Genomic DNA, 12,639 nt, shown 5'->3' on the forward strand with positions numbered 1-12,639 from the left:
GGTGGTCGTCTCTGCTTTATAGAATAAAGCAGCAGGCTTCGAGAGGGGTCAGGTTTGTTGCCCAGATTTTGCCCTTGGAAGTGTTGGAGTTTGGATTTGAAGCCGATTCTCGTTCTGGAGTTTCGGCTTTTAACCACTTGCTATACACCCAGCACAGCAGGGATGAGAGGCACCTGAACCAGGGTTCATATTTCAGAGCCAGGTTCGATCCTATTAATTGATCTGGACAATGACATGTGGGCTTATTTATTTATTTTTTAAAATATTTTGTTTTTATGTAATTTCTTTTTTAAAAGAATTTTTTTAAGTGTATTTGTTTAGAGAGAGACAGAGTGAGTGGGGAAGGGTCAGAGAGAGAGGAAGAAGAGAGAGAATCCCAAGCAGGCTCTGCGCCATCAGCACAGAGCCCGATGTGGGGCTCGAACTCACGAAACCTGAGCTCATAACCTGAGCCAAAACCGAGAGTGGGATGCTTAACTGACTGAGTCACCCAGGCACCCCGTATTTTTATGTAATTTCTACACCCAACTTGGGGCTTGAACTCACAAACCTGAGATCGAGAGTCACATACTTAACCGACTGAGCCAGCCAGGCACCCCTAGATTAATTTTTTTTTTTTTTTTTTTTTTTACTGGTTTATTTGTTCAGATTGATTTTAAAAGAAGTATGACATATGGCAAGGTACACACATTCTAGAATTTTCATGAAGTGAACACATTTTTGTCCATCAGTCACCTTGACCCAAACCTTATTAGCACCCCAGTGACCTCACCTGCTTATAAGCCCCCCTGGGAAGGTGACCGTTATCCTGACTTCAGTCACCACAGGTTAGCTAGCCTGGTTTTGAATTTTGTGCCTGGCTTTCATACAGCATTATGGTTGCGAGCAATCCGTGCCGTGTGACAGGTCTCATTCTTAATGCTGTCCGGTCTGCCATTGCACGACCACACCACAGTAGATCTATCCATTCTACTGTCAGTGGATATCTTCGTGTACCTTTGGGTGCACCTGTTTGGTGTATTTTTTTTTTAATTTTTTTTTAACGTTTATTCATGTTTTGAGCGAGACAGAGCCAAAGAGCAGGGGAGGGGCAGAGAGAGCCGGATATCAGGCACAGAGCCTGATACGGGGCTCAAACCACCAACGGTGAGATGGTGACCTGAGCCGAAGTTGGATGCTTAACCGACTGAGCCACCCAGAATTTGTAAATTAAATTCTACCTTGAGGTAGAGTTGCCAGGTCATCAGATAGTGAGCATAAATTCGGCTTTGGTGGAAGTCACCACAGAATAAGACAGTTGTACAAATTCACCTTCCCGTCAGGGATGTGTGAAAGGCAAGAATTGCTCCGTGACTCCTCGGGGACACTTGGTACCGTCAGCCTTTCCCACTGGAGCCACTCGGTGGGGAGGGGCGGTTGCTGGGGAAATGAAAGTCAGCCTCCAAGCCTAACAAGTGGTTAGGGGGTTGGTTACAGTATGTGTGTCTGTGAAGTGTAACACAGTGTGGCCATTCAAAATAATGTTTTTAGGAGTCTGTTGTCTTAGATGATGATTACAAAGTTCACAGTGGAAGTTTAACACAGTGCACAAATGTGACGCGGAAGTCTTGTTCTTCCTTAATTGTACATAGGTATTTTTCCAGTTGTTTTCCCCCAATACTAATATAGATATTCAAACACATACATACCCATTATTCTGCAGCCTGCTTTTCTCATTCAACCATACTTCACGGATATCTTTTTAGGTCAGGTTTGGGTTTTGTTTTGTTTTGTTTTGTTTTTTAGCTTTATCTCTTTCAGTGACTGCATATTGTTTTACTGTATTGAGATACAATGATTTCTTTTGTTCCATCTACTGAGGTGAACATTTAGGCTGTAGGAGGACATTTGTTGACTTGAGAAGTAGGTATAACATCGTTGTTACTTGCAAAAGCATGTTGCAAAGCAGTAAGTACAATATAATCCCATTCTTGCTGGAAAAAAAAAAAGTACTCAGCTACTGACAGAAAGCCATAAACCAAGGCATCCCTTGGTGCAATCATCATGCAGCACAATTAGTTTTCCTTGGTCTTACCTCCATAGTCTTTAACAATTATGTATTGCTTTTGTAATAAGAACAAGAAAATACAGGGGTCGCTTACTTGCATCTACACTTGACCCTTGAACTGCATGGGTCCACTTATATGCAGATTTTTTTTTGGATAAATACAGTTCAGGACTATACGTGTATTTTCTCTTCCTTATGATTTTCCCAACGTTTTCTTTGCTCTAGCTCACTTTATTGTAAGAGTACAGTATCTAAGACATCTAGCATACAGAATAGGTATTAATTGACTCTATGTGTTATTGAGAAGTCTTCCGGTCAACAGTAGGTTACTAGAAATAGTTAAGTTTCGGGGGAGTCAAAAGTTCTATGTGCATTTTTGATTGTGTAGGAGGTCGGTGCCCCTAGGCCCCCCCATCGCTCAGTGGTCAAGTTCTTTCTTCACTTGAGTTGCCCTGGCACACCTTGACTTCGGGTGTGGGTGTGAGGTGTCAGGGCTTCCCCCGGCTGGCCACTTGCAGTGGGAGGTGAGGGTGGGATGGCTGTCTGCTCTGGGAAGCTTCCTGCGGGTTACTCAGTAGGCACCCCTTCTAGGCTAGTTTCGCCCCGATGGAGGACAAGCTCAATCAGGCGCACGTCGAGGTGCAGCAGCTGAAGGCGTCGGTTAAGAACTATGAAGGGATGATCGACAACTATAAGAGTCAGGTAGGTGGTCTGCCGCGAGGTCAGCCAGGAGGCCTCTCCCAGGAAGGGTCGGGTGGAAAGGTGTTTTTCACTGAAACTCGGCCCAATGCTTTGGCGGCTCCTAGGTGATGAAGACCAGACTGGAGGCTGATGAAGTGGCCGCCCAGCTAGAACGCTGTGACAAAGAGAACAAGATCCTTAAAGATGAGATGAACAAAGAGATCGAAGCGGTACTGCTCCCCTTCCTTGCTTTCTTCCGCCATCCAGTCCCAGGTCTGCCAGTCTGTCCCTCTGGGCTTCCTTGATTTTGACCAGAAAATTGAGTTTTCTCATTGCTGGGCTGGTCCACACTACTGTGTATGTGCCTTCTCCCTGCTCTTGCACGCTCTCTCTCTCTCTCTCTCTCGCTGTCTCACTGCTGCTTTCCTCCTGGTTTTCTTCTTCAGTTTCCTTAAAATAATCCCCCCTGCTTAAAGCAAATCCAAGTGGATTCAAGTGCTAAGATCTGCCAGGTCTTGGCCATGCCTGTTTTGTTCTGCACCAACCCAAAGATGTGCCTCTCCTTCCCCTTTCCCCAAAGAACCTTATTCTTTTAGAGACAGCTTGGATCTCTAGAGACAAAGGGGTCATCTTACTATTACTATTACCTTTATCTTTTTTTTTTTAATTTTAATTTTTTTAAGTTTACATCCCAATTAGTTAGCATATAGTGCAACAATGATTTCAGGAGTAGATTCCTTAGTGCCCCTTACCCGTTTAGCCCATCCTCCCTCCCACAACCCCTCCCGTCACCCTCAGTTTGTTCTCCATATTTATGAGTCTCTTCTGTTTTGTCCCCCTCCCTGTTTCTGTATTATTTTTGTTTCCCTTCCCTTATGTTCATCTGTTTTCTCTCTTAAAGTCCTCATATGAGTGAAGTCATATGATTTTTGTCTTTCTCTGACTCTCTAATTTCACTTAACATAATACCCTCCAGTTCCATCCACGTAGTTGCAAATGGCAAGATTTCATTCTTTTTGATTGCCGAGTAATACTCCATTGTCTATATGTACCACATCTTCTTTATCCATTCTTCCATCAGTGGACATTTGGGCTCTTTCCATCCTTTGGCTATTGTCGAGAGTGCTGCTATAAACATGGGGGTGCATGTTCCCCTTCGAAACAGCACACCTGTATCCCGTGGAGAAATGCCTAGTAGTGCAATTGCTGGGTCATAGGGTAGTTCCATTTTTAATTTTTTGAGGAGCCTCCATACTGTTTTCCAGAGTGGCTGCACCAGCTTGCATTCCCATTACTGTTACCTTTAGAGATGGACTGAGTAGTCCAGGCCCAGCCACTAACCTGTGTCATAGGCTTGGGCAAGTCCCTGCCCCATCTGGTCCTCAGCCTCTTTGTTAATTTTTTTTTTTTTAACACTTATTTATTTTTGAGAGACAGAGAGAGACAGAGCATGAGCAGGGGAGGGGCAGAGAGAGAGGGAGACACAGAATGCGAAGCAGGCTCCAGGCTGTGAGCTGTCAGCACAGAGCCCGATGTGGGGCTCCAACTCGAGAATCACAAGATCATGACCTAGGCCAAAGTCAGTTGCTAAACTGACTGAGCCACTCAGGTGCCCCCAGTCTCCTTGTTAATACAGGGATGGGCTAAATCAGAGTTCTGACCTTCTCCTCTGAGCTGTAGCATTGGGATTGCCTTCCTAGGGGCTTTGGAGTTAGACTGGACCTTAATCCTGGCTCTACCAGTTTTTTTTATTTTTTTTTAATGTTTATGTATTTATTTGGGGGGGGGGCAGAGAGAGAAGGAGAGAGAGAGGGGGAGAGAGAGAATCCCAAGCAAGCTCTGTACTGTCAGTGCACACTGTCGGCATGCAGCCCGATGTGGGGCTCAAACTCACAAACTGTGAGATCATGACCTGAGCGGAAATCAAGACACTTAACTAAGCCACCCAGGCGCCCCTGTCTCTATCAGTTTCTAGCTGAGCAGCCTTAGGGAAATGACTTTGCTCCCTTGATCCTTAGAGTCCTTCCACTGGGACAACAGCACCAAGCTCACAGGTTGTTGTATGAATTCATTGAGTAATTCAGAGAGCTCTCAGCACAGTAACTAGGTCCTGGTATTTGCCACGTGATTGCCTTTGTTATTCAATGACGAAGGGAGTGGCAGGCTCAGGTGGCAAGTTAGGGTCCATTGTGTCCCTTGGAGAAGAGCCCGCCGCTGCCAGTGGCCTGTGGGGAGGGCAGGCCACATTCCTGCCTGTGGTTCCCGCAGGATCCTCTTCTGGGGACCGCCGGCAGCCCTGCCCTAATTCCAAAGGACTCTGCTTGGTCCCACAAGCAGCGGGGGCCCTTCCCAACGGTGGGTTTTTCTCCCCACTGCAGGCCCGTAGGCAGTTCCAGTCCCAGCTGGCTGACCTGCAGCAGCTGCCTGACATCCTCAAGATCACAGAGGCTAAGCTGGCAGAGTGCCAAGACCAGCTGCAGGGCTACGAGAGGAAGAACATCGACCTCACAGCCATCATATCAGACCTGCGCAGCCGGGTAAGGGACTGGCAGAAAGGGTCCCACGAACTGGCCAGAGCAGGGGCCCGCTTACCAAGATGAGCTGCACGCCCCCCCCCAAGGGAGGACCACTTCCTTTTTCTTGGCTGCTGCTTTCTGAAAGGAGTGAGCGATCATCAGTGCTGTGAAATAAAAGTCTGGTGTGCCAAATGCCTTGTGTTTGCACAAAGTGATTGTAGTTATAGGAGCCGTCACTCTCCGGTGCTGCCCCGCCCCCCAGCCTGTGCTTCGAGTCCCTCTGCCCTTCATGCTCTGCTGCAGTGCTCGGCCACACCCCCAGGGGGAGACACCCAGCCTGGGGGGAGGGGGGGATGTTCTCTCTCCCAACTTTCTCTTGCTCCAGCTGCCTTTCCCGACTCTTACGAGGTCCATTGCCTGAGGTTCTGTCCAGAAAGAGGGCTCCCTTCCCCCCAGAAGCAGTCTGCCTCTGGGTTACTGGAATCCTGCCTACAGTCTAAGAAATTACATGCCTCTCGTTTGCAGTGGGACCTTGGGCGAGGCCCTCCCCCGGTTTTGACCTCCTTCCTTGTAATAACAAAAGTAGCTATCGTTTTTCGAGCACGGACTTTGTGCGCCAGTATTCTCCCCCGTAATTCTCCCAGGAATGTTGTGAAGTGTAGATATTCTTTTTCTCTGTTTTCCAGAAAGCAGCCCAAGGCATAGAGCCCTAATTTCCTGAGGTCCCAGAGCTGAGAGTTAGTGACCAGGGTTTGGAACTCAGCCAGTTACACCTGCTTCCCAAGCCCACATTTGCAGTCCTCTTAAATTGCCTGCCTGCCCTTGAACCTGAGTATTCTCAGGGCCTCGAGAGCCTGATATCTGAAGCTTCTGTGTACAGCAGCCCTCTGGATAACTTCTCAAACTTGCCAGCCTGAAAGACTTGCTAGGTTTCCTGTTGCCTGTACTTGTCCCCATTTAAAGGGAGAATGAAATCAGCGGTGCCGACAGTGTAGTTGGTAACGCTCTGTGGCATGTCGTGTGGGCCAGTTTAGCCCAGCATCTGCTTCTGCCTTCTCATATCTGCCCCGGATCCCATTGAGTGGCCTCTCCTGATCAAGAAAGCGTCGCCGTGGTTCTTCGGGATCAAACCTGGCTTCTCTACGTGCGGGAAGGCCTTCACGGGAGTCGGGCCTAATCTGTCCCCACTCTCCTCTCTCGTCCAGGTTGTGCGTTGAGACTTGGATGCCTGCTGAGGGCAGCGTGTCTCCCTCCTGGGTGTGGATGACAGGTCCTAGGGGGAAGGGAGGGCTGCACAGGGAAGTTCCTTCATAAACCAGTCTGTGTTCCTGTCATTTTAGATCGAACATCAGGGGGACAAGCTGGAGATGGCAAGAGAGAAACATCAGGCTTCCCAGAAGGAAAATAAACAGCTGAGTCTGAAGGTGGATGAACTGGAGAGGTTAGAGGCACTTGGTCCCATCTCTGTCCTCTTCCTAGGACCTGAGACTTTCAGCCACTTAGCTGCTTTGGGCTTAGTGTGCAGAAGTGTTTGAGGGACTCGAGGCCCTAGAAGGTACTGGGCAGACCCCAGAGGAAAAGCTGCTTCCATTGCAGTGGTAAGCATTGTGGGAGAGAGGAAGATGGTCTTTTGGCTGGGGGATGCTCCGGAACAGTGTGGTCAAGTTCAGACCACCCACAGGCTCTACCTACCAAAAAGGCACACTTCACCCGAGCAAACCAGCAGGACCAATATAAGGTGGTGAGGGGGTATTCCCGTGCCCCCCCCAACCCCCCGCCTCATTCTGCTCTTCATTTCTGATCATCCTTCCCTAAGATCTTTCTTTTTTTCTGTTTTTTTTTTTTAATGTTTATTTTTGAGAGAGAGAGAAAAAAAAACAGCATGTGTCGGGGAGGGGCAGAGAGACAGGGAGACACAGAATCCCGAGCAGGCTCCAGGCTCCAAGTTGTCAGCACAGAGCCCGACGCGGGGCTCGAACCCACAAGCTGAGATCAAGACCTGAGCTGAACTCAAGTTGGTCACTCAACCAACTGAGCCACCCAGGCGCCCCATCCCCAAGACCTTTCTGATCTGATTTTTCTCTTTTACCTATGGACTATTAGAGGCAGTCAGGTGAAGAGTACAGCTTTTGGAGTCAGAAGCCCTGGCCTTGGTTCCCAGCTTGGCCACTTAACCTGCATTGTGATCTTGAGCAAATCACTGAACCCTTTTGAACCTCTGTTTACTCACCTTGAGAAAGGGATCAAGGTAGGGGTAACAATCTAGCTCATGAGGTTATCGAAAGTCTTCCAGGAGATAATCCTCAAAGGCCTTAGTGCATTATCTGGCACAGAAAAATGCACCATATAGTTAGTGTATATTAGTTGCTATTATCCCCATGTTGAATATGAGGAAACCGAGCATGGAGAGAGGCTAAGTGACTTGCCCAGGGTGACACAGCTGGTATCTGGCAAAGCTGCGACATAGGCCCCCTGACTGTCCTCCTCTGGAGCTCTTAGCATCTGTAAAATGAGGGCTGGAGCCTTAGTTAGAGATGCAAGGCCTTTGGCCCGGGGATGCTCTGGCTGCCCAGGTGGCTCGTGCAGCCTGCATGTGGGGACTTGGGCTGGGCTCCTAGGCTCCGCTCTGGTCCCCTGGCTTCCAACATGCAGCTGGACGCAGCAGGACTTACAGAACTTTCAATTGGAAGGTGTTCTGGAATTGCAGTGGGGACCACGTGTGCCCATCAGGAGTCACTGCGACCCCACGGTGGATCACACAAGCAGTAGAGGGGGTACCAGCTGATGTCCTTCTGCTGAGGGGGCAGCAGTGAGCACAAGTTGAGGGCATGGGTTTTGGTGACAGACCTGCCAGCTGTGCTGACCTTGGGCCAATGACCTCAGCTCTCAGTGCCTCAGTTTCTTCCTCTGTAAAGTGGGGATAATGGTGGCGCCCACCTTCCTTAGCTGCAAGGTGCTGTGTTACTAACAACAGGCACGCTCGTCTGTGCTTGCCCGCCCACTCTCCACACAGTCCTGAGCTGCCCTGGTTTCTCGGCTCCCTGCTTGCTGCCTTGCTGATCAGCAGGTTTCTTTGGTTTATTCCTGTGGTTCCTTGGAGACTCTTGGCATGATGAGAACCCCAGCCCAGGGGTGGCTGGCAGCCTCCTGGTGGGGTGGAACAGGACAGGTCGGGGTACGAGCCAGATCTGATTAAGTGCTTCCATCTAGGAAACTGGAGGCAACCAGCGCCCAGAATATCGAGTTCCTACAGGTGATTGCCAAGAGGGAGGAAGCGATCCACCAGTCCCAGCTGCGGCTAGAGGAGAAAACACGGGAATGTGGGAGCCTGGCCAGGCAGTTGGAGAGCGCCATCGAAGATGCTAGGAGGCAGGTCAGTCTTGAATCCATTGGTAACTAGCTCTGTGACCTTGGGCCAAGTCACCTGACCTCTCAGAGCCTATTGCCCCATCTAAAAAAGGGGGTGCAGTAGTGGCACCTGCCTCGCGAATTTGTCCCAAGGATCAAATGAGCAATTACTGTAAAGGCTTTGGCACTTGATCACGATGGCTCATTCACTTGCTGCCTGCGTGGGACTCAGCCAGGTTTTCCACAGCTTAGGTGATGATTCTTGGGGTGTGGGGAAAGGGCAGGTAAAGCGGGCTGCAGAAGTCCCTGGAGTTAGCTCCTGCCACAAGGCACCAGAGAACCATCCGTAGTGATGTGCGAGACCAGAGTGGGAGTGGCTCAGCCTTCCGGGTGCCAGGTGCTCCCCGTGTCAGGTAAGCCAGCCCCACCTCCGTGCCTTCTGGGCAGGTGGAACAGACCAAGGAGCATGCAGTCTCCAAGGAGCGAGCTGCCCAGAACAAAATCCTGGACCTTGAGACCCAGCTGAGCAGGACCAAGACGGAGCTCAGCCAGCTGCGGCGGAGCCGAGACGACGTGAGTCAGGCTGGAGGGCGGGGGCCGGAGAGAAGGGAGTGGATTGAGATTTTAGCTTCCTGGGGCCTGCGGGGCAAGGTGTTTCATGGAGGTTTTTAGGAATATGACATGGTTTGATTTTTCTCAACTCACTTTCCAATCCCTTAGGGACATCCCAGGCAGATTCCTTTTTTTTTTTTTTTAAATCAGCAGCTTTGTTAAGATATCATTTACATACCGTAAAATTCACTCCTTTCAATGGTACAATTCCGTGTTTTTTAGTGTGTTCACGGAGGTGCCCCATTGCCACCACAATCTAAGTTTAGACTCTTCTCGGAAAGAAACCCTGTGCCCATTAGCAGTCACGCCCATTCTCCTGCTCTCAGCTCCTGGCAACCCCGGACCAAGTCTCTAGGGATCCGTCCTGGACATTTCACACACTTGACTCCTTTTTTGTTGCTCCTCATAGGCTGACCGTCGCTACCAGAGCCGGCTGCAAGACCTCAAAGATCGCCTGGAGCAGTCGGAGAGCACCAATCGCAGCATGCAGAACTACGTCCAGTTCCTCAAGTCATCTTATGCCAACGTGTTTGGGGACAGTCCCTACACTACCTTCCTCACCAGCTCTCCCATCCGCTCCCGATCTCCTCCCACCTAAGCCCGCCAGTCTTGGGCCAGGAGCCCGAACTGATGTCCCGGGAACTGAAGAGTGGCCAAGCCACAGCTGGAAAGCCTGCCGCTTTCCTCTCTCTTCCACTGATGAAGTGTGTTCAGGATCTTGTCTTAGCTACCGACTCCAGAAAAGTCCCTAAAGCACTAGGGGGAGTGAAACAGGAACCACTCAGTTTTCTCCTCTCTGATAGAGTCACCTGATGGAAATTTTTAATTACCTTGACAGGCCTTAAATCTACTGATCTTAGGGTACCAGATTTTAACTCACCATGACTTTGCTCCTTCCTTTCCTGAGCAAATGTCCGGACTGGACTTTTTCTTCCAGTCCCCTTATAGCCCTCCTCTTCTGAGGAATCTCTCTCTTGGGCTTTCTCTGACCAGCACCAGCAGGAGCTGTTAGCCAGAGGTCCTCACCACCCCTCCTGGGCTCTGAGCACATTCACCTGCTGTTTGGGTACAGTGTTTTTCCCCAAGGCCCTCCTCCCACGCCTGGTGGAAATCTCACACCCAAGTTTCCTCAAGGCCACTTGCCCCTGAGCACTTCACAATAGACACTGCAGGGCTTGTGTCCAGTGGCCTTTTAAAAGTATAATCCCAATCCCATTGGTTTGTGTTTCTGTTTGCTAGATTTGTATCTATGGAATGCCTTTATTCTGGAAATAATGTGTGTTGTGAAAACAAAATGTTGTGTTTGAAAACAAAAAACTTTTCTAGTCAATATGTAAGACTCCACTGGATGATTTCTTTTACCCACCCCACATCCCTTTTCTAAAAATGATTACAGACAATGCTGCAGGAGAGCCAGTAAACAAGTACTTGGTACATGGGACACGAGGCTTCTCATTTCACTTTGGCCCAGGTCGGTTCTTTCTTCCCTGTGCACCTTCTTCACATAATCCTGTGAGATGACTGGAGGAAACACACTTTGTAAGGCTTGGCTCAGTGTCTGCGGGGTAGGGGTGGAGGGGCACTTTAGGAGTGGATAGGATGGAGGGAGATAAGATGTGTATATATTACTATTTTAAAAATGATAGTTGGGCTTCTTTTTTTAAAGATCTTATTTACTTATTTTAAGGTTTTATTTTTAAGTAATCTCTACACCCAACGTGGGGCTCGAACTTACAACCCCAAGATCAAGAGCTGCATGCTTAACTACTGAGCCAGACAGGCGCCCCTGTTAGTTGGTTTCTGAATGATAAGATTATGGGCTATTTCTGTGCTCTTCCCATTTTCCTATATTTAAAAGAAAGAACAACATATTCTTTAGAGAGGTGAACAAATGGGGTGCTGTGCTGAATCCCAACCTTTCTGTTTTAGCTGGTATTTGCCATCCGGGCGATGGCAGTCTTGTTCTGTCTACTCTAACTCAAGGACAAAACTCCAGAGACTTCCCCTATGTCCACAAAGGCAATGGGCCCCACATAGGCATCCAGCTTCCGGAAACCTCCTTCCCCCTTAAATTCTGGGGACATTTGTAGTTTCCAGCTTTTCATTTTGCCAAGGGAGATCACTGCAAAAACAAGCATCAGCTACCACTGCCACAAAAACCAAGCCTGTTTTCACAGCCTTCATGATCAATGGACTTGAACTTACAGCATATGAAAGAGCTTCCCAAGGTGCACCTGGGTGGCTCAGTCAGTTGAACGTCTGATTTGGGCTCAGGTCATGATCTCGAGATTTGTGGGTTCAAGCCCCACATCGAGCTGGCTGCTGTCAGCCTGTCAGGGCAGAGCCTGGTTCAGATCCTCTGTCCCCTCACTTTGCCCCTCCCCTGCTTGCTCTCTCCAAAAAAAAAAAAAAAAGAAAAGAAAAAAGACCTTCCCCAGGAAAGGGAAGTTGGCAAACTTACACCAATGTGGTACATATCTGTATAACTCATTTGTATTTTTGCCAAACCAATGAAAACCTCATGCAGGGCACTGCTATTTACCACCTCTGTTGGAAACACCTCTGTTGGAGTCTGTCGCTAGACTCTCAACAATGTTGTATTTTCCTTTGTAAAGCTTTTTTTGTTTTGTTTTTTGTTTGTTTTTTTAAGAGGGGCAGAGGGATAGAGAGAATCCCAAGCAGGCTCCAGACCATGGAGCCAAACACAAGGCTCAGTCCCACAACCCTGGGATCATGACCTGAGCCAAAATCAAGAGCCAGGTACTCAACCAACTGAGTTACACAGGCGCCCCATGTAAAGTAATTTATTGCAAACAGTACAGAGAGTTTGTAAAAAAAAAAAAAAAAAAGATAATAAAAAATTTAAATGTTTATGTTATTTTCTACCTCAAACAGATCCGAAAATTCATCCTTTTAAGGCGTGTAATTCAGCCGTTTTCAGTATATTCACAAAGCTGTGCAGCCATAAACTTTATCCAGTTCTAGACCATTTTCATCAACACAAAATGAAGCCCATAGGCGTTAGTAGCCACCCCCCCTCCCGCCTCCGCACAGCCCCTGGGAGCAACAAAGTCTCCAAGGTTATGTTAACAAAAATGAAATCCAACAATACTGTGGCCAGTCCTTTCACTTAGAATAATGTTTTCCAAGATTTATCCATGTAGTAGCACGCATTTGTATTCTATTTTATGGCCAAATAATACTCCTTGTATGAATAACACCCTATTTGATTTACTCACCAGTTGGTGGACATTTGTGTTTCTAACTTTTAGCTATTACGAGTAATGCTGCTAGGAACATTCTACGAATTTCTGTGTGGATGCACATTTCAATTTCTCTTGGTATATACATTCTTAGAAGTAGGATTGCTGGGGGGGGGGGGGGTGCCTGGGTGGCTCAGTCGGTTAAGCGGCCGACTTCAGCTCAGGTCATGAT

The 12,639-nt window shown here is 48.3% G+C and overlaps 1 protein-coding gene across 4 annotated transcripts in view; it reads left to right on the plus strand.

Annotated features, from left to right (window-relative positions):
* Positions 1–10,521, plus strand: part of ODF2 (outer dense fiber of sperm tails 2) — a 34,194-nt gene extending 23,673 nt beyond the window's left edge. For all 4 annotated transcript variants that reach the window (XM_030293399.1, XM_030293400.1, XM_030293402.2 and 1 more), the window contains 7 exons: positions 2,639–2,749; positions 2,854–2,958; positions 5,107–5,265; positions 6,585–6,685; positions 8,455–8,617; positions 9,040–9,165; positions 9,614–10,521. In XM_030293399.1, coding sequence (XP_030149259.1) covers positions 2,639–2,749; positions 2,854–2,958; positions 5,107–5,265; positions 6,585–6,685; positions 8,455–8,617; positions 9,040–9,165; positions 9,614–9,802 — 954 coding nt within the window. In that variant the 3' untranslated portion in view covers positions 9,803–10,521. The remainder of the gene's footprint in view (positions 1–2,638; positions 2,750–2,853; positions 2,959–5,106; positions 5,266–6,584; positions 6,686–8,454; positions 8,618–9,039; positions 9,166–9,613) is intronic.
* The last annotated feature ends 2,118 nt before the right edge of the window (positions 10,522–12,639 follow it).

Source organism: Lynx canadensis, chromosome D4 (assembly GCF_007474595.2).
Source record: "Lynx canadensis isolate LIC74 chromosome D4, mLynCan4.pri.v2, whole genome shotgun sequence".
In the NCBI taxonomy this organism is placed as follows: domain Eukaryota; kingdom Metazoa; phylum Chordata; class Mammalia; order Carnivora; family Felidae; genus Lynx; species Lynx canadensis.